Source organism: Boleophthalmus pectinirostris, unplaced genomic scaffold (assembly GCF_026225935.1).
Source record: "Boleophthalmus pectinirostris isolate CB_2022bp ecotype Guang Dong unplaced genomic scaffold, ASM2622593v1 HiC_scaffold_10, whole genome shotgun sequence".
NCBI lineage: Eukaryota > Metazoa > Chordata > Actinopteri > Gobiiformes > Gobiidae > Boleophthalmus > Boleophthalmus pectinirostris.
Window position 1 is genome coordinate 24,259,417 of NW_026570971.1, and position 21,834 is coordinate 24,281,250.

At 37.8% G+C, this 21,834-nt stretch overlaps 2 protein-coding genes across 3 annotated transcripts in view; one reads left to right on the plus strand and one right to left on the minus strand.

The window, feature by feature from the left end:
- Nucleotides 1–1,354: 1,354 nt before the first annotated feature.
- On the minus strand, nucleotides 1,355–20,965 carry dnaaf9 (dynein axonemal assembly factor 9). Its single transcript, XM_055157531.1, has 37 exons — nucleotides 20,790–20,965; nucleotides 20,121–20,197; nucleotides 19,890–20,015; nucleotides 19,698–19,822; nucleotides 19,518–19,614; nucleotides 19,320–19,426; nucleotides 19,174–19,251; nucleotides 18,994–19,095; nucleotides 18,688–18,743; nucleotides 18,469–18,604; nucleotides 18,096–18,177; nucleotides 17,888–17,924; nucleotides 17,717–17,801; nucleotides 17,569–17,645; nucleotides 17,451–17,495; nucleotides 17,319–17,364; nucleotides 16,888–16,999; nucleotides 16,584–16,654; nucleotides 16,438–16,485; nucleotides 16,255–16,342; nucleotides 15,952–16,055; nucleotides 15,739–15,882; nucleotides 15,359–15,444; nucleotides 15,144–15,245; nucleotides 14,672–14,789; nucleotides 14,495–14,583; nucleotides 13,949–14,083; nucleotides 13,309–13,434; nucleotides 10,526–10,563; nucleotides 10,255–10,390; nucleotides 9,601–9,687; nucleotides 8,731–8,837; nucleotides 8,364–8,438; nucleotides 7,486–7,646; nucleotides 6,641–6,706; nucleotides 6,479–6,572; nucleotides 1,355–6,218 (listed from the first exon to the last, which is right to left on the minus strand). The coding sequence occupies exons 1-37, from the start codon at nucleotides 20,843–20,845 to the stop codon at nucleotides 6,112–6,114; spliced, it is 3,426 nt and encodes a 1,141-aa protein (XP_055013506.1). The 5' UTR covers nucleotides 20,846–20,965; the 3' UTR covers nucleotides 1,355–6,111.
- Nucleotides 20,966–21,532: 567 nt separating this feature from the next.
- The window catches only part of zfyve26 (zinc finger, FYVE domain containing 26), a 32,355-nt gene continuing 32,053 nt past the window's right edge, over nucleotides 21,533–21,834 (plus strand). For both annotated transcript variants that reach the window (XM_055161145.1, XM_055161148.1), the window contains exon 1: nucleotides 21,533–21,648. The gene's annotated coding sequence lies outside the window, so the exon portion shown is untranslated. The remainder of the gene's footprint in view (nucleotides 21,649–21,834) is intronic.

Below are 21,834 nucleotides of genomic sequence, written 5' to 3' on the forward strand. Positions count from 1 at the left end.
TTGTCATGTATTGAGTTGAAAGTACAAATCCCTTATTCTGTACCGAGCTCTATTATTGCAGTGACCCAGCTTTGGCTTTCTGAGTGATGACTGTTTACATGGGGCTGTCATAATACCCCTCAAATAGCCCTGGCTGGTGCCTAAAGTTAAAACACAGCATCAAAACAAGGGGGGTACAAATGTGTAGCTAAACAGACTTGGTGCCAATGCGTTTCACCATGGGGAGGGGGTGAGGGGGGGTCCTGCTTGCTTGAGTCGCTGGGTAGAGATTGTATTGATGTCAGAGGTTAGCCATGCAGGCTGCTAGATCTGCCTGGCAACAATACAAGGACGACAGCTCCTTATGTGACCAAGCTGAAATAAAGTGTGCCACAGCGGGACAGTGTCAAGTGGGATTCCTCTTGAAGTAAAGTCCAGCTGTCTGTTAAACTTGGACAAACTGAAAATATCTAAGCACCAAAAGATGATCATAAAAGGATCTGTTGGAAGGGCTGTGGTTACAGGGAGAGGAGAATAGATGTTTAGATCCAGTTGGTTCACTTCCCATTTGACCACATGTGTCTTGGTTACGCAACTCTGTAGAAATATTTAGGTCAATATTAAGTCCTCTTCTGTACAAGTGATTCATTATTCAAAACTAAATGATATCTTTTTGAATAGGCAGAACTCCTCAAAATGAATGTTTCCCTGAATTTCATATGGAATTTCTGATTTACTTAAAAAAAAAAAAAAAAATAATAATAATAATAATAATAATAATTGCTCTCTGACTAGTTTTGACAGGTGACAAATGTTAAGAAATGAGAGATGACATGAAATTTGTGGTATATTTAACACAACAACAAACCAGAAAAAAAGCTTGATCTGAAACTGATAAACTTATAACTGTATATCTTCAAAGTTGAAGTTACTATGCAATATTGGCTCTTGTGAGCTTTAAACCCTGTTATATAATTGTTACCTCATAAAAAACATCCCTGGAGTTGTCTTTTGTTTCATTCACGCATTTGAGTTATTTTATTATTAGTCATCTCCAAGGCTCAAAATGCTCTGTTCCACCTTGTGATGTCATGAAGTGCTAGTTTTCAAGTTAACAGCTACTTTTTACCTTTATTTCAGTACAGATTAGCAATTCCAGGGCTGAAATTATCCAAACAATTCTAGTGAGTTTAAAAACACAGTGGAGTACTTCCTGTTTTACCATGTGAGATCACAAGGTGGACCAGAGTGTTTTCTGTTTGAGAGCTCAGCCTATATATGAAGGGTTTGTGTGTTAAACATGCGTGAATGAACATTACAACATAGATTAAGCAATAATGCAATATGGGTGTTTTAAATAAAGAGACAAAAAACATAATTTATAAATATTTAATGGATTACTGTGAGTCAATAAATAGGACAGATTATAAAAGCTTCAGTCACAGGAAAAACACAAGTTACAGTAGTGTTTGTGCAAAAGCATTCGAGTTGGTTCACTCCCTCTGAACATGTGAAGGTCAAATTGGCACATTTTCTTCACAATAGAGACCATTAAAAGTTATAGTTGTCCTCCTGGTACAGCCTTAACTTATATAAAGGAGAAGACATGAGCCCTTTGATTTTGTCCCAAATCTAATCCTGCTATCAATCATTTTAACAGCAAATAAATACGTAACAATATAGAATCTGAATTATATCAGGTATAAGATATTTGTACATTACTTTTTTGTTCCCTTTGGACTACAATGGGACAGAGCAGCTATTTACAATCAGTAGCCCCCTGAGGTTTTTAGACATATTTGGTCTCTTTTCCAGTAAACCATTTCCTCAAAAAGTACCTTAAAGAAAATGTATTAACAAAAATCCAAATTGTTTCAAAATCTTTCCAACACAAGAAAGAACTCCACTGGATATCAACCACTGCTGTTCCCTCTATGCAGTACACCATGTTCATTAATAAATATATTTTCACCAAACTTGTTTTAGTCCCATAACATCAGCTACAGAAGTCTGTCCACACCATAGACTGTATAAAGAAGTGGACTAAAAGAGTGTGACGTCACCCTTAGCGTTTGAAGCCCAGTTCCATATTAGGAATTGGAATTTATTTAAGGACAAAATCAAAATAAAAACTCCAGGATGATGTGGAGCGGGTTAATACGAATATTTTAAGACCAAAATGACGAAGCTCACTGCAGCAGTTACAGAGAAAGGGGTGACCATTTTTCAGTGTAAAGTCAACTGGAGCAAGAATCGATGGAAAGTGCTGGAAACGCCCCCATGCTCACTTCCTATTTGGTTTGCAGCAGCTAGTGCGTTAGCTGTCCATTTTTATATACAGTCTATGGTCCACACACGGGTGAGGACAGGTGAAGTTAGACAGAGTGTGGTGCAGAGCCATGTAAAGAGGCTGTGGAGGGCTCAGAGTGACCCCAATAAACATGGGTCAAAAGTTAGATTTGTTCAATCACATATTAGCTGGTTTTGAATCTCTCCAGACTGGATATCAAAAGCACCTGTGCAAATCTATGCAAATTCTGTCATTTGTTGTAATATGATTATTATTGATGAGTTAAATCTGAACTTGTGCACAAAATAATGTTGCATATTTTTGTTCTCCTGATATCCAGCCCGTATTTGGTCTGTTTTTACCTGAAGTACCTGAATAGTCTTGAGCCCTCCAGTGGCCTGTGAGTTTACTGCTCTACTTGACCGTCTGTCAGAATAAAAACACGATTTCCTTTCACCAACACTTTTCATTTGGATCCTTCAGTCCACTGCGGAGGCACTGCTGGATCAGAGAAACCCGATATGAGCCCAATCAGATTCTCTTGTTGATTTAAAAATTGCATCTTGTTCTTTGTTTTTGTGTAACTTGTGCGAATTCACAGTTTTATAAAAATACTCTGCTTTGAGGTAATTTAAAATAGATGTTTTTACTCTATGTTGGTGAAAGGCAAAGGTAGGATATATATACAAAGTAGTGTATTTGTTATTCTATTTTTAGCATGCAAAATAGTATCACCTATAGATAAGATATAACATTTAACCACCTTTTTATGGGAGAGTTTTATAGATAAAATGGTTGCCTTGTCTTGTCCCCCCCTTTAACAGGTACCATAAAAATCCTTCAGTGGTCATAATGTTATACCTGATCTGTGTACATATAGTAGTAGCCTTACATACTATTACATGTTAGTGGCACCTTAAACAATCCCAGGGTCTTTAAGGACTTGTATTTTGGTCAACTAAGCTGTTAGTTAAGATACCCCCATCTCTTTGCTTAGATCTTAAAATGTCTGTTTAATATTATCATGTCCCACTTGAGATGTATTTAATACGTGTGTAGTGTTAATGTATGTCAACCAAATCACTGCTTGTTTTAAAATGGCTTCAATATTTTTAGGCCTTGTGAGTAAAGCCATACTCCAAGCTGTGAAAGACTGAGAATCTAACAGCTCATTTGTCTCTTTGTCCTTAAAGATCTATTTGGGGGTACAGTTGAGAGAGAGTACATAAAAACAAGCTGGAATTGCACTTCTTAAAAAAACATTTAGATAAAAAAGGTGAAAATGGACTTTGAGGTCAGTCTGTGTGTGGACTCCTCTTTAGACGGTTAAAAAAAACATTTTATACCAGTGGTGTTATTTTGCTGAAAGACAGTGGGGCATGTGACTATGGCTTAATCTGAGATGTCCATTGACAGAAATAGTCTGTCAATGGAAATATCCAATTCATTAAAACATCTTTATGAGCTGCTGAAAGATACGGAGGCTTAAACACAGCACCCCAAACAATTATATTGTAACATATACTTTCATTTTGGACTTGACATTTAGTTATCAAAATTCATTTCAACTGTTACATGCCACGTTCATGACAAACACCTGAAATTTCTTTTAAATATCTTTTATATACTATATTTCTCTTTCCCTATTTTTAGGGAAACACTTCAAAAAGACAATGCATATTCAACAATCTATGTGAGCTATGGAAAAATGTCTATCTAATAAATTGATTTGAATTTTTAATCAAAGGAAATGTCTAATGTTGGACGACTGCTGAATCTGTAAAGATCAAAGTAATTATGAAGCACTTTTAAAATATCAAATGAAAGTAAAACTGCAGAAAATCCTTCTAACTGTTGTGTTTTAACCTCATCTGGAACCTGCAGCGAAAAGGAAGACAAATTCAGAACAGTGAACTCCAGCTCGTTCACTCCACAGCACACATCTGGATTTATGCAACATTGCACCAGTTGCCACACTGCGATCCAAGGTTGCACACGCTCTGAAATCCAAATAAACTCAAATTCATCCACACTTAATTCAGTCCAGGTCCAAACAACACCAAACATAAATTTAAACTAAAACTGAACTAAACCCGGTGAATAACAATTTGAGCATCTTGTTTTGACAGTTCTGTAACACTGAGAACAGATAACTAGAAAAATAACTGGAACAATCAGATAACCCAGTAATTAGATTTGATTTTTGTGTTTACATCCACAAAAGAAATCTGATCATCAAAAAACTTGGAGACATGTGTCAGTTAATCAATAGATTTTTAGAACAACTTTTCAAAGAATACAAAAAGATGAAAAGATGAAAAAGGATTTCATTTTTGTCTTTTTCATATTATGCTCTCAAAACCAGCACAGGTGTGAACAATGAGCCAGAAATCAGATTACTCACATAAGATATAACTGAAATCAGAAATCAGATAATGACCAGACTTTTGGTGTGCGTGTAAACATAGCCTCTAAATGTAATAAATTAAAACTAAACGCAATAAATCCATGTAGTGATTTAAATGTCTTGTTAAATTCATGTCTTTATGGACTACTAAATACTTGGACCCTTGCTCACATCTTGGTGATGTAACTTGTCGCTGTGCGGACGCAGCTGCTGTGACACTTGGCTTGGGGGAGTCGCGTCTGCTTTATTGCACTTCCATTAGATTCACTTTAGGAGCCTTAAAATAAAGAGCGCGATGTGATTAATGTTAGCGTCCGTCAGTTGTCATCCAAGAGCAGTAGTCTGTGCAGTGTTTATCGCGCTCCCAGGCCCACTGCTGCCTTCGCCATGGCACGCAGACAAGCTAACAGGTGGGGCCCGGATTGGGTGACAACAAGAAGAGGAGGAGGTGAAGGAGGAGGAGGAGAGGGCTTCTTGAGAAAAACCATGAGGGAGTCCACCAAGTATCACACGGCCATCCAAGCCAAGCCCAAAATAGAGGGCTTAATTTGCCAACTGCGATAAACAAAAAGCTGCAAGGAAATTCCCCTCAATTGTGCTAGAACCCTATTAAGCTATACTTTACTATATATAAACTTCAGTAACGTTTGTAAATTCTTAAGTAAATTCTGCTTCTAAAGGAGCACTGTGTCACTTTTTTGATAGAGGGTCAGCTAACTGCTTGTGTACATGAGGATGTTATTGTTTCGCCTGGAATGTTCCAGTATATGCATCTCTATAGAGACAAGCAGACAAAGTTACAAGGCCAATTTACAGGTCAGATCTGTAGAGAGGCAACTTCACTCACAGTGACAATTCAGTTTTTTAAGATATTTTTGAGCAAGATAAATACGTTTATTTCAATACAGTTGAACATTCGGGGGAAAGTGATAGCATCTCTATTGAAAAAAGCCTGTTACAGACCCCTTCACTTGAAAAGTTCCAGAGTGCACCTTTAAAAGGAAGAGTAGGAGTAGAGAGTGTTATCATTTTGAACACTGCTACTTAACTATTCTACCCACCTCTCCTTGTAACTTACAGCCTGGTGTCATGGTTCAGCAATATTACATTTGTCTCCACTTGTAATAACTCATAACTTGTCTGTACCTACAAGAACTACATTGATTTCCCTCTTCAAGTCGACAAATGCAATCTCAACTTGTCAGTTGCCTCTTGAAGGGTGATGTAATTGAAACTAAGCGGCGTTTAACTTTTCCATGGCTCCGAAGGGAAACACAAAGTGATGTATCTGATAATAATGGAACAACCCTTGCAGCTGCCAGTGCACTTGGACATGTAGTGTGTATGGTGCGAGCCCTGAGCCCTGCCCTACCCCGCCCTTGCCCCTCCCAGTGTTTCTGGTGTAGAGACGGTCAACAACATACAGACAGTTCATTCATGGGTCAAACAGGTCGGGCTGTGGGTGTAACTCCAACTCTCGATTGAAATGCTCAATTTCTTTGTTGGCTTCAGTGATGTACTCGTCAATGAACTGGTCAATGTCTGAGGAAGCACTGATATAAGGGAAACAATATATGTACACAAATGAATAATGAGTTTTACTTTAAGAATCCTATGGTTCTGTATTCAAAGTTTGAGTGCTCAGAAAATTGCTTGTTTTCACCTTCATACATACAAAGATGAAAAATGTCATGTAGCTGTTTTAAATCAATATAGCTTTAGGTTTACAATACCAAATATCTGAAAAAGCATACTATGTTTTATGTCATATGTAAATTAACTGTACATCAAGCAAAGGATACTTGGATGTAGGTTTCTTTTCTCTCCAAAGAAGTTCACAAACTGGCAACCATTGTAGAAGTAGCCTGCTGGTAATGGATCCAGATGCCTGGCTGCCTGCTCAGATACACAAATGAATTCACATCATGTTTATCGATGAGTCATATGAGAACATAAATACTCACATGTATTTTGTTGATTTCGTATGAAGTGAGGTTGGCTTTGGTCTTCTTGGTCTTCATTATGGGTTTCTATAAAATAAAGATACATTTCAGTTAGTGTCTTGCTTGCAACAGTCAAAACACTTTGAATGAAACCTATTAGTACCTACTTGAGAGACTACTACTACAGAGACACAACAGTTGAATGATAATGTTAATACTCTGTTGTTATCGTTCTGCAGTGTTATAATGTAGTTGCAAAGGGTAATCTCAATAAATGTTTGTTAAAGGTGCACTACAAAACATTTTTGGTGCAAGTTCTGTTACCTGCCAGTCTCCGTGGAGATATTATTGCTTTGCCTGGATTGTTTCACAGTATGGCATTTAACTTATCGCTTGGCAGAAAAGCAAGTGATACAACCAGACCAAGTAACAGATCAAATCTGGGGGAGGCGACTCCACCCACAGTACAAATGCATGGTTCTCAAGGTATTTTTTTAAGTTATAAAAATGTAAAGGCTGTAAATGAATAAATGTGTGACAGATAGGTCCAATGCTATACTGTGGAGCACCCCAGGCAAAGCAATATCTCATGCATCTCATACATCTCATGGACACAAGCAGGTGAACGATCACCCACTTGTTTCATAGTGCACTTTAAATTCTTCAAATTTATCTTCTGTTGTTATTGTCCTACACAGGGTTATAACACTGCAGCTACAAAGGCTAATCTCAACAAATGTTTGTTTCAACAAGCAACAGACTTAATTTAACAGTCATCATGTTTTTTCCACCTTTATGTTAATGTGTTTGCTGTGTTTATGGACTTACAATATTACAAAACATTCGAGCTCTGTACACATGTCTACCTGCTTGGTGCACATTCGGAGCCAGTCCTTCAGTCCATTTTCAGTCAGACCCACCCCATCAAAGACCAGGAAAAAGGAAGTGGTCTCAGGACTGCTGGCTGGGACAACATTGAGGGTCCCACTCACGGTGTTGTAAGTCAACTCCGCAGTTTGGTCGGAGTCTGAAGGCCCAAAGAAGAAAGCCTGGTTCACATCTCATAAGACACCTGCCACAGAGGCTCTACATGCTGCCAGCAGGCTGTCTGAGCGCTGTTTACGCCTTTACATACATATGACCTTTGGGTGACCCCAATGCTTCCCAGAAATCACACGTGTTTAATGGAAAATGTCTATCAGCAAAAACATTAACACGTCTCTAACAGGCAAAGGGGTCTGAATACAAGGACATAACAATTTCACTTAGGCATTTCTAAAGCTATATACTGTACCAACTAGCTCAATATATTCACAAGTTCTATAGTTTCTAAGAATAGCCCTCATCACTAACAATGCATAGAGAATCTTCCTACCATTATCAGGCAAGTCTTCAAAGCAGGGCAAACATTTTTTTTAACTAACAATGAAAAGCAAAATAAAATAAATTCTTACTTTTCTTACTGTTTACTTTTCTTTTACACATTTCATTCTTGAACTTCACTTAAACTGCACTCTACTATACACTAGTGTTTTTAGTTTAATTTATTCAACGGTGATTACTGTAGTGGTTACATTGTTAATTGACGTGTCTGTGTATGTAAATGTCGTCCTGTTTGTCCTGTCTTGTCTACACGTGCAACAGAGAGAAATGTAATTTCAATTTCTTTGTATGTCTACTACATGTGAAGAAATATAGTTCAATACAGCTAACTCTGAACTTTGAATTCAAAATAGTTCCTTACCAGAAAAGCACACTCTGCCTGAAATATTGTAGACATTTCCATGGAAGGGGTTGGGTTTCAAAGATGATTTTAATGCTGCAATGAAATCAAATGAAAACATATTAATATACATATTTAACAGATTTAACAAAGCAATACTGCCTGATTACAGTATTTTATTATATTTAGCAATTCCTTTGTTAATTTCTGCAAGTTATTTCAGTCATATGGGGCAGTTATAAGGCTCATAGACAATTACTGTGTGAAGTTGTCTCCATATTTGTAGGTGTAGAGCTTATATAACCCTGGTCAAACTCTGCCCACTTGTATCTAAGGCTCGTGTCACGTGTAAAAGTAAAAGAGGGCCAGGCATTTTGTTCCATCTCACCTTTGCAGCGGGCGACAAATAAAGGCCTCTCCAGGGGCCGAGTGAATGCCAGGTGCCACTGTGAGTGGACCACAGACCCAGCACCAGTGAAAAACCGCCCTTTGCACCTAAACCACAACAGAGTCACAAAGTTATGTCTAAAACAACTCAAAGACTGTTTCAGGATAACTGAGGAGCTTCTACTTTAGAGGTCTACTTCTATATACACATATACAAAAAAAATAAATAAAATAAAAGTAATTGTTTGCTTCCTGTGGCTGGTATGTGTGCCCTCATTTTACAACATTTCAAAACACTTTCAAACATGGAATCAAATGGTTTTCATTGTTCTAATCAAAATCTAACCATGGAAAATGTCTTAAATTACCTGCAAATGTAATCAAAATATGGCATCATGCATTTTAATTACAGTGCTACAATACAATAAACCCTTGTTAGCACAAAAATTGCTTTTCAATACTGAAGTTTTCCCTTTTACTTGAGACACATTTACCTCAATTAAAGCTCACAGGTCAGTGAAGGTAGTGTCACATGTGTGTGTATAGTATATATGGGATTTACTGAGGTTCACATTAGGCTGAGCACTGAGGCATAGCCCTGCTCCAGAGGAGGCAGACCCCCTGTGCGTACACGGCCGTAGCTTGTTACTGTGCTTCCAGGAGGCAGCTGGTGAGAGAACACAAGCCGTCCTGAGGGGCTTTACAGCAATCAGCCCCCGATACCCCCAGCACACACGCCGCCAGGCAATTAAGCCACAGGGAGGAATCCAGGCTGCAGTGAGAGGAGCCAACTCTGCACCAGGAATCAGGACCAATCTGCTGCTTGAAGGTTGAGTGGACAGCACACAGGGGTCACATTGAGGAGCCTTACCAGCCGGGATAGAGGACGTAACGCGCTCTCAGCATCTGCGCTTCATTAAAACTGCTGTCTGACAATATCACATTCACATCTTCAGTCCTAAAGGAGAAAAGAGGAGATATATTTTTCTAATTATGGCAATTAAATACATTCTACAAGAGAATGGGACAATCCATGCAGATCTCTGTTAATCTTTTATTTCAAGGACAACTTAATGTTTTCAATTATACTGGCAAACCATTATGTTTTCTATGTATTAAATAATCATTCAATAATTTGTTGAATTTCTGTATTGGCATTCAGATAAATTTTTCCTTGTAATTGACTGTAAATAGACTGTATCTGGATTGTAACGATGAAATTATACAGCTATAATGAATACAAATCTGACCATTCTTTTTTGCGTAACCCTGCTATTCCACTAACAGAATAATTAACAGTCAATAGTAAACCTTAACCTTACAAGCAGAAGTAATAATATGAAAGAGCAAGTCTTTTTTATGCAAGGAGTCTACTCAGAGAGGATTTCACAAAGCTTTGACTGGACAGATTTAGACACTCGCCAGTGTAAAAAAGAAGTTGTATCCTGTAGTGAATATATTGTGAAATGATAAAGGCGGTAAAGTGACTGTTTGTGGCATTGATCGTAATTCAGTGGGCGCATACCTGGTGACAGCTCCTTTCTCAGCCAGGATGAAGGCGGCGGTGGGGTTGGCAGAGCGTACCAGCTGCTGTACATGCTGCAGGAGGGGGTGCTTCTGCTCCGCTGTCAGACCGGTGAACACCACTGTACTCACAATACCTGAAAGACGGCAAAGAGCAGCAAGAGGGAGAAAAAAATCACACACATTTCCTATTTTATGTATATAGCCATGGCAGGAATAGCACTCCACTGAGGTTCATTTTGATTTCAGAGTGGTGTGTCTCGTTGGCTTACCTTGGCTGCATTGCTCCAGCAGTTTGGGGAAGGCAAATCTAAAAACAAAAGGCACAGTGCTTAGTACAAACTTCCCCTGAAAAGTGTTCTATTATTTATGTTTCATCACTATGCTGGACATTGTACCGAGGGAAGGTTTCAGTACACAGCACATGTAACATCAAGACTCTCAAATATTATTTTAAGGCAAGCTCTTGCCATCCTAGATTAAAGGGTCTGATTTCATTTGAAAATGCTTTTAATAAATTATGTGTGTGTAAATTAAGAGCTAGAAGAACATAAACATACTAGTCTTAGAAAAAAAAAATTTTTTTTGGTTGATGGTAAAATACTTGACCAATCTGAAAAAAATTCACTATAGAATTGAAAAACAAAATGGTTATTCTTATGTGATGGTTAAGTCATGTTAAATTTGACAAGAGATCTTTCTCAAATGACATCATTACTACTGGCCAATGAAAAGGCTTTTTGTAATTAAATTTCATGTGGATTAGAGAAAGCACTATTTATCCTGAGATATTTTTAAATCGATCAGTGGTTGGCCACTGAACAGCCATTCTGAGAGGGGCTTCATGTTATCAAAGCCGCAGCAGCACAGTGCAGCTTTTAGGAAGCCTGCATGCGGAGGCTCTTTGAAAGGCATTTATCTTTCTGTCCTGATGTAATGAACTGTCCACATCCATCACAAAGAATGGATCATGACTGACTGATGAGCTTCAATGAGGAGCGAGAGTGGGCCGCTCATGTGGATCAGGGAGATTAGCGGGCTATGCTGTGGGGGTGACAAGCGGGTCAGGCCTAAGCTGGGCTAACCACACCCAATTAGTGCTACACCGGGGTCCAGGGACGTCCACGCTGCAGCCCCTAGCAACAGCAAGTGGCAGGGGGCCTGCTGAAGATGTCTCAAATGGAAAAGTCAATACTAACTGCATCGCTGACTAAACCTCTTATGACACATTTTTCCACTGCAGAGTTGAGTGGAGCTGTCACTCATTGCAACAGGTCCATACCCAGACTCAAAATGTCCAACACTAGATAAGATCTCTATATATTACATAAATACTTTATTACATTAAAAATGAACTCTAAATGTAAACTAAACTGTTCATATGACTTAAAAAATTACAACAATTGATACTTTGCAGCTGATGTCAGCAACATTCCTAGGGGGTGCAAAGCTAGCAGAAAGTACTACTTTGGTAGAAGCTCTGTTACTCACGATAGACTGAATACTGAGCTTTATTTTAACACAATCTGACCAGAAAGAACTGAATTGGTTGGAACTAAAACAGGTGAGATGATTTCTGTGATTCAAAAGTCTCTCACACATAAAATTAGAGTCACAAGCAAAAGGTCCATGAACACTCAAAGGCTCCTGAAAATGTGTTGTTTAAATTCACATTGGATTTTTTCTTGAGTTTTCACATTTAAAATCTTAAAACTTTTTTGTCAGTGTTTGCTAATGTGTGCATTATCTCACCATGGTAACTGCATCAACTGCAACATTCCACCATACATGTAAAACACCCCCAGCGTGAAGTCAATAGAGCAACAGTAATAAGAAAACATAGCTCTTCTGGTTACCACATTGTGATTTGTAACAATTTTACACTTTGCAGAGTGTATTTTTTCTATCTTAAGTACTTTGAGCTTGTATCATTTAATTATGATTTTCCACGGTTGGAATATTATCTTTTGAAAATAACAAAACCCTATATCTTCAAATGTACATCATCCAAACACTTTTCTGGAAATGTCTCTTGGTGGAACTTTCACTAAAATAATTGCTGGCCTTGCTTCTCACAGGGCAGCTGAAAAGACTATTAAACAGAGTGGTATGTCGTATTGTGTGGAGTAAAAGAGTCAATCTGTGACAGTGAGAAGCTCGGTAAGCTACGACCAAAGCCTGTGACAAAAGCACAGTCAGATTAAATGTGGGTCTGATCCTCTCTCTGAAAAGCAGCAGGCCTTGAGTTTTAATAACCAAAAGTGTCACGTAACCTCCTGGAAACATTGAGTGCTTTTGCAATTTATCAACATCCTCTCCTGTCTGTCATACCAGTGTTCGCTTGGGTCATTGCAAGACACGGAAATGCAAATGAAGCCTTTTGGTTATTTCGCTGTATTTTGACTTGTCCAAAGTTAAAGTTTTGTTTTCAAGTTCGGTGTTTCAACAAAACTTAAAAACGCACTGCGTGTCTTTTATTTTCTGGCTAGTCACCTGCTTATCTTTATAGATATATTAAAGCCTTACCTGGAAAGTATGGAATTTACATAATTGATAAAGCATTTATGGAATTGTGGGTGTTTTTAAAGCTGAAAAATACTCATGTTCATACTGTGAGTGGGGTGGCCTCTCCACAGATCTGACCTGTAACTTGGCCTGGTTTTCTCCATGGAGAGAGATACATTTAATGTCATACTGTAGAACACCCGTGTCAAAGCAACAACATTTCAACAGAGACAAACAGGTGATGGACCCTCCATTAATAAAGTTTGTTAGAAACGTCTGTTATCTGATAGGTCATCAAAATGTTCAAATTACAGTTAACAGGAGCAGAGCTTATATATTATTACTGCTATAGATATATATAGTCTTGTGCAGTAGTGAAATTAAAATGCCTTCTTCAGCTCGGATAACGAGTGGCCTGTGTTAATCCAGGTGTGAACTCTCTCGGTCCTGAAATCCATTACTTACGGCACAATGGGAAGCTGGGGCTGCTGTGAGTGGGTCTTTGTGCTGTGTGAATGGGAAGAACCAAAGCAGATCTTCATTATGTTACCTGTGCTCCATGCAGCAAGCTAGGGGGTCAATGCAGGCAGTGACTGCGCCTATGGTGAAACGTGCCTGGGCGCCTGGATCAGGGTGGAACAGGATAGCCTGGACCACATCCAAAACATCTGTGTATCTGTGGAAAACACATTGACTTCTTATTAATAACTCTCCAGTAAGTCTTGGAAACAACCAAGCTAGTGAGAATTACTACACCATAACATCTTGGGTCAGAGTTTAGTGATAAATAGACAAATATTATGAGAAAACATAGACCTGAAAGATATTGCAGATTTGTCATTGCCATACACAAATCTATGTTCTTTCTTTGGCAGATATGCTCATGTAAAAAGTATAGTATAGCATAACCATCATCTGTTCTTACTGGTTGTACTTCTAACACACTGCAGTCAAAGGAAGCTTAAACACATTTTTAACCATATGGAAATGAAAAAGTTTTTTTTTTTTAATAGATCAGGTATTCCGATTTGCAGTGTTCTGTAATGTTTCTTATAAAATCCCAAAGCTATTTAGTGAGACAATGTTGGCAGATTCCTCTACTGAAGCCCTTGTTTTGTTTGTTGCTAAAGTGGTGTAATGCGGTGTCTTTGTTTGTGCTCAGTGTGAGGCAGGTCCCGGGGCGTCCCTACCCAGGTGAGAGCAGCAGCAGACGGGCTTTGCCTCTCAGGCCTGGGTGGCTCTCCAGGAAACCAGACAAGAACTGCTGGAGGTGAGAGGCTGAGAAACGGTCGCAGCTGTCAGAACCAGCCTCATATACCACCCACCTAAAGGGGCATCACAGAGCGCAGAAGATTTCAGCTGTCAGTATTAATAAGTTAACAGTAATTCAACAACATTTAAAACATGAGCAAGTGTTTTCAAGTGAATTCAAGCCTGTAACTGACACAACACAAGAATACATTACTATGCTAAAATTAAAATAAATATAAAGAATCAGAAAACCTTCTCAATTCATAATTATAATTTTGAATAAGTTATTAATAAGTTATTTCACTGTCCATTAATTGTACCAAGAAGACAATGGATACACATTATCTCTTGAATTTACTTGACCATTTGTAAAAATATTGAATACTTTGCTTGTTCCTATAAAATGAAATACTGCCATTGGCAGATCTTGATTTTGACAAGTTCAAACTGAATTTTTAAAAACAGTTCAGGAATATATTGCAAACCTTCCACGTTCTTGGCTGAAGTTCACCAGAAATTGACCAAGTCTAGTTTTATGGCTCCCAGGCAGCCCAGTGATGATGGTAATGACAACCTTTAATACATGAAAAAGCCCAGGTCAGATAAGCACACCTTTACAGTCACTCGGTGTAGGATAATAAAAAGGAAAGGCCGTCCTCTACCTTGTCTCCTTGGCTCTTGACTGGTTTCCTCAGCTCAGTGGAGGGGAAGAGTGCCCCCAGGTGATCATTCAAAATGGGCTCATGACTAATGCTACTTAAGGCAAAGTGCTGCAGAAACCTGGGGAGAGCAGGATATGGGAATTAGAATGGAGAAAAGAAATGTTTTTCTACTTGATACTATTTGGCACGGCTATATATTAAGTGCATTAAATTATTAGAACAAATGCTGATATAGTCTCAATTAAAAACATGGAAGAACTAAAAAATTCAGTATTAAAGTCAATATGCTTTGTCAGGACTTAAACAACAAAAGTCAAAACAAGCCATCCCTAAATCATGAATAAAAATACCCTCTTAAATTATTTTGGAAAGATATAAATACAGTTTATTATGAATGGGACTTAGCATCATGTTTTATTGGGGGTCTAGTCGAGCTCTAAAGCCCTGTATCGAGAGTGGAAGCTGTACAGACATGTCCAACTCTGGCAGCTGAGAGCAGGAGGTCTTCATGTTTCCTCTGCGTTTGGCCACTGGGGGCTCCTGACTGTCGTGCAGCTTCTGGAGTCTGCGGTGCCTGGAATATAGAGTTTTCAATTACCTTTAAAAACTCAGGATACAAACAGTTGAATTAGACACTGGTATAAATTTACTATAAATAGATGGGTTTAATGCAAATATAGGCCCTACATGTTTGTGTGGATCCAGCCCAACTGTTCTTGGTCCAAAATCTGTAGAGTCACTCTGAAGTCCGAGCTTTGCCAAACAGGCAAAACCTATAACAATAAGAAAAATAGGATAAAATCATAGAAAATCTATGAAAACTCTTTTTTCAAATGCATGTTTTGTTTGTTTATGTATAATCAAGCAGCAAGACTTGACTTGTATAATCATTGTGCATAGAGACAATGATAAATAAATAGAGAGGAATACATCCTATGCCATATCTGATCTCAGAGGAGGATTAAATAGAGGTCAGATTCTGCTGTCCACAGATGTCTCAGTGATCCAAAGGGAAGGGGACCCTCTCGTAAAGTTTTTATCCTGTGCTAACACCCAGAATGTCCTACCTTAGAGAAAAAGGCTCTGTGACTCTTGGACCGAGGCTGTAGAGCAAACACCAGACACTGGTCTGAGCTGTGCAGAGGAAATGGCAGGTGTGGAAGCAGTGTTTTCTCATACTCCACAAACAGAGAGGTTAAAGAGCTGGAGTCCTATGAAAGTACAAAAAGAAAATGTGTAAATAAGTGAGAATGTGTTTATAAACAAATACAACCACTTACTGTGTCATATAGCTTGATGGAGCTTATGTGATCTCTTGAAATAGTGATACTTCCATATTGACAGTGGATAAACAAGAGCCCCTCAGAGAAGAAAACAATCTTCCCTAAAAATACAAGCAAACATTCACACAGTGAAATGCCATAGATATACAGGACTGCAGATGGAAAGGAGCTTGTAGCTAAATCTGGCACAGAGCATCTTTTCTCTCTGAGATTAATGTTTTCTGTGCACTCATCTTGTTTTAAATAAATAAATAAATCACATTATACATAAAAACTTAACAATAAAGTTTTCATCATTACCTTCTTCAGGTGTGGAGAGATTACTGCTGGAGTGCACATAGGCAGCATCTGCAGCAGTCAGAGCAGTCCCCAAACAGCCACCTTCTTTCTATTCAGAATTCACAGAAATTTCTTCATCAACTGATTTCATTTACATACATCTACATTGTAATGCTCCTGTTTTCACTGCACCTTAGGATTTACCTTTGCGAGATTTTGTGCTTCTTCAGATTGTTTGACATCAGCTTCCAGCTACATTTTAAATACGAAATAAAGAGCAAATGTTTAAAAAACATATGCCACATGACCTATCATAATATTTAAAGGTTTATTTTCTGCTGCACACAAACCTGCCAGCAGGCGTAGCAAGGCACAGAAGTTGTGAGGACAGTGTAGCAGCTATCTGAGGACACAGTGCCATCTGGAGGACACAAAAAAACATAGATAACTAACCTAAACCCCATCAGCTGGATAATGTGAGGATGATAAATGACAAATGTTGCCTCAGAAACATACAATGAAATATTTTTAGCATCTGCTACTTCAGAATTACTAATGATGTCACGACTGACTTTAAATACATGAGTAAATTAGATCTGGTCTCAGAATCTATCAATCATTGTCTAATTGGACATGATCAAATCAAGGCTCGACCTTTTTGCTGAATGTTGATGCTGGACTCCAGGAAGGACTCGGAGAAGATGATAGAGCCCATATCGCCCCTGTCCCACTGTAGGTCTGGGATGTTGTGCACTGTCATGGAGGCCTTTGAGCACATAAGGACAAACAGAATTAGACTAAACCCTTAACATGGTAAGTATATAGAAGTAAAACAGTGTAGAAATACTAGTGAATGCTAAGTGAATGCTGAGCATAAAATATGCAGTTTTTTCACATAAATTTCTAGACATGCACTGCTTTAGTATTATATAGGATATGATTATAATTATATACTGTAGTGAATAACCATACAATTATGAATCACATAACACATCTCCTGAACTCAGTGCTGAGTGCAAATAAAAAGGTACAGATTGGCAAAAGTAAATGTTTTACTAAAGGGAGAGTTATATATTTTAAAATACCGTTTTCACTAAGTAACTACTGCCATCATCGTCCAGTGGTATTACTCTGAAACAGAAAAATAATTACTGAGACAAATCTTTTTTTATTTTTTTGTAGCGCAAAAGCTGTAAATCATATTAATTTGACGATACCTTCCTTCATTATCCACTGCCTGAATATTGAATTCACATTTAGACCTTTAAGGGGAAAAATGCAATTCAACATTATACACACACTGATATCTATTAATAACATGCTATCTGTTATTACCTCAGAACACTGCGATATTGACATAAACTCATGGAGTCTAAAGCCAACAAAAAGGTGTTTTCTGCCACATCCTTAGCCTGGAATATAATGACAAATCTGTAACTTCACAAGCAAAAAACAAGGCATGATGATGTGTTAAGATACTTACTTTAATCAGACTAGTGGTGGATGAGTAACACTTGATTCCTGATAGAACAGCCTGAACAACTGCTGCATAAATCTGTGACAAAACTCTTTAAAAATAAAATAAGAAAAAAGGAGATTGTACTCCCAGGTCAGGAAAATTTGAAAAAAATTAAATCAAAGAAAATCTACTTACAAAACTTCAGAGTTCTTCTGTTGTGTGTTCTCACATGCTGCAGGTGCAAAAATAATAATAATATTTTTTTTTTTGGATTTCAACAAGCCTCTAACCTTCTGCACTTGTGATATATCATTAAGAAAATAAAACTACACCCAGCACCAGAGACACACCACCCCAGGGTACACAGAGGCTGTGCTGGATTACCCAATGAACAAACACTTACCAATGAATGGGCTATGTGTGGTCCCAAAAAAATAGGTCCTTGAGCAGGAGAGAGGTCCTTTAGGTGCCACACACTGCAGAACCTAGAGTAATGGCTTTGTTAGGGCACAGTTAACTTAATATCACAGGCACTGACAATCCTTATAACTCTCTACTATACTCTGGGGTCTGTTAATTACATGGAAATAATACTGTATTAGTTAAGATTTTGAGCATAAAATTACAAATTCTTGTTTGTGGTGATCAGTACATTTTATTGAATGTGGGCTTTAATAATGTTGCAACTTGAGATTCTGAATAAATTGTTGTTGTAAGAATAAATTCTGAGACTTTTTCTGTCATTTTAGCAATTTTTTTTTACCTCTTCTGCTTACCATGTGTCTGGCAGTGGAGCCCTGGGGCCCAGTGTTGCGGACCTGGTGACTCTCTGAGGGAAAGTTGAATGAGTAGTTTTCAAAATCCTCAGATGAACTGTGTCTTCCAAATAGCACAAAGGGCTGCTGATTTTTACTGGAATAAAATAAAATAATAAAAGCATTACAAGAATGGCCAGTTCTGTAATTATGTACACACAACTAAATGTGATTAATCACCTTTTATCAGTAATATTGCTTGAGATAAGTCCATGGGAATAGTATGTTCGAAACGACTGTGGAACAAAAATGAAACAAATCGGTCTGTTTATCTGGGGTAGCTACAAGAGTTCAATATTATATACACTGGTGATGAAATGATAACAAGCACATATAGGCAAGCAGCAATATGCAATAACTGAGCTTGTTCTTTGACAATATTATTACTGTAATTATTATCATATGGCTGTGCTCACACACAAAGGATAACCTGGCAAGCCTGTTGCTCTGCTTCTGTGTTACTGATCTAATAATGTCTAAACTGACCGCTCCCGCCTGAGCTTCAGACAACTCAAGAATGGACAAATGGCTCTCCAGGTCCATGCTGGAGAAGAAACTGCTCCACTGCTTCTCAAATGTGACCAGGTCCTAAAAGAAGAACATCACTTACAGTACATGTTGTTGTATACAGCTGTTATGACAACAATAGATATACAGATGTGTTACCTCTGATAGAAAATGCTCAAGAGACACTGGGTCCAGTTTGTTATACACTTCCCACAATTTCTCACTCATGTCGATGAGCTTAAAATAATAAACAGCATCAGCAGCTGTCAACAATGTCTGAGGATGTAAACAGTGTTAAAATGTACCTTGAATTTTAAGGTAAAGAAGCTCCCTCCACCAATGCCTTCCAGAGCAAATGCTTGAATTAATGGCCATTTTTCAACCATGAACATATCAAACTTTTGAACATGTTCTGAAACAAAGATATGCAAAACAGGGTACATATATGTATTATTAATTATTAAAATATGGATGGCATGATTGTGCAATTATTATGTATTTACCTCTTGAGCTGTAAGGTACTCCAATATTGTAACAGTTCTGCACCATACTAACAAAACTGGATATTTTAAATTCCTCTGCAGCTTCCTCGTCTTCATACTGGAAACAGGAATTAAATATTTAGAAACGGGAAGAAAGATTATCTACAGTGTATGAAATATAGAAATATAAGCATTACAAACCTCTGCTTCTGTCATGCAGTAGAGATGTAGGTTCCTCCAGTGAGAGATATAGGGCAAAAGGTAATTATAATTCAGAGGGTTGCAGTAAAGATGAACACACTCAGACTTAATCAACAGGATGACATCTGAAAAAAACCCATAAGAAATTAATAGGCAGCCAAGAATTAGACAGTTTGAGAGAGAACAATATACCATCAAGCATCTCCTCAGAAAAATCCCCATTAGTATTATCAAGATTGGGCTGTTTTCTCCCATATAGTCCGTAAAACAGGTATTTGGCGAGCTCTGTGCATCCTTCATTATATCTGCTATCAATTCCTGCAAAAAACAAAACAAAACAAACAAAAAAACAAAACAAACAATTAACATAATATAGCAAAAAATATTGGAACTGGTTGTATTAAGACAATAACAAAAACATACCAAGAGAGCACAGTATTCCGTCTGGAGTTGCAGTACCACTACAAAGCAAAGATTGGACCTGGCGCAGTCGACAGCAGCTTAAAGAAAAATAAAAAATAAAAAATCTGTTAACATGGGTCACAGAACCTACTTGATTTTTTGGACTTTAGGTTTTCATTTATTTTTGGCTTCAAGCACGGGTCAGTAGCATTAACAGACATGACATAAAAAAGGTTGAAATAATTATAATTACAATAGCCTAAGCCTATTATTAAATCAGTTTACCTGACCATTTTTTGAGAAATGAATGTGCATGTAAAGAACCTTTTTGTATGCCACAGGAACTAATTAATAGTGCTCTTATTTAATCTTATGAAGGCTTTGTAGTCCCGAGATTCTGCAAGGTGTAAATCAAAAGCAGATATACATGGCATGATATTACACTAGTATGGTTTAGTTAAGTCAAAAAATAAATAAATAAATAAATGTTTCTCGTGTTGCTTTTACTTTCTCACAAACAACGTACCTGATAAAACCATTATAGGACTTATAATATATATTACCACTTTTATCTTTGCATTAGTTTGCAGTTAGCGCTTATAACTGCCAAAGGAATGTCGATACAGCTGTTCTGCTAACGCTAGCGCCATACTAGCTTTATTGCTTGATTACAGTTAATATCGCCATTACCTTACAGCTGGATTGACACCAGAATACTTCCCATTCAGCCTCCTTATACCGGCCATAATGCCACCGATATAACTTGTAGGAGTCGAAAAGCCTCAAGAATACAAACGTTAAATATTTTCAGGCCCGATCACTGGTTACATCTTCTCCATCACCCTGGAGAATGTCTACAAATAACGTAGCAACGGGGCATACCAACGCAAATGTAGGGGTGTAAAACGAAATATTTACTGGAATTATACAAACAGCACCAGCTTACTAGATCTACAAAAATCACAAAACATGAAAAGTAAATATTGCACAGAAACATACATTCAGCAATCATGTATAAAGGAATTTGAACGTTTTGTAAATAGGTATGTAAAACGAAAACCCACTTTTTGTGTTTTAGTGCAGTCTTGTTTTAGGCCGTTGACAGTAGAGGAGCAAAGGCGATGGTGCAATCCCCCAGCAATGAGTCACGTTGCTCTGCTTGTTTCTTACTTTTTTGTAGATGCAAGACTTAAATGAACAAACCAAAAGAGTACATTTAAAGTAGCATGTTCGGGAGGTAAGAATATATATGTAAGAGACCGTTACACAATGCCAATTCAATGATTAAAAGTGCTTTTCCAAAACATTTTAATACGCATTTTACTTTTAAAAGCGAAGTAAAATTGGCATCAAGAAAAAAGAATGTGCAGCTGAAACGCCCACCTCGTGTCAAGGTTTAACCAATCAGATGAGCCAGAACAGCTGATCTGTCACATGACCGCAGCTAACATGCAGCTAGCCGCTTAGCATAACACTTGAGCGATCAAGGCACAGGAGAGTTACGGAGTGTAGCAGTCTCAGATATGGGGAATACCACTCAAGTCAATATGTGAGTAACTTGGATGTAAATTTAGACATAGTTATTGCTTTGCTCTAGCGTTAGATTTAAAATAATGGGAGGCAAGTTGCAAGCAAAAGTGAAGTAGCTTTACTCTCAGCTTCAGAAAGTCAGCAAATTTGAAGCTAATGCTAACAAATTCAACTGATACAAAACCAGAGATTCCAGAGATGTTAA

Coding starts and splice junctions, on each gene's coding strand:
- dnaaf9 (XM_055157531.1), bottom strand. CDS start 20,845: ATGGCCGGTATAAGGAGGCTGAATGGGAAGTATTCTGGTGTCAATCCA. Junction 19,252..19,319: donor TCTTTACCTTAAAATTCAAG/GTACATTTTAAC, acceptor TATTATTTTAAG/CTCATCGACATGAGTGAGAA. Junction 17,802..17,887: donor CAGAAGAACTCTGAAGTTTT/GTAAGTAGATTT, acceptor TTATTTTTAAAG/AGTTTTGTCACAGATTTATG.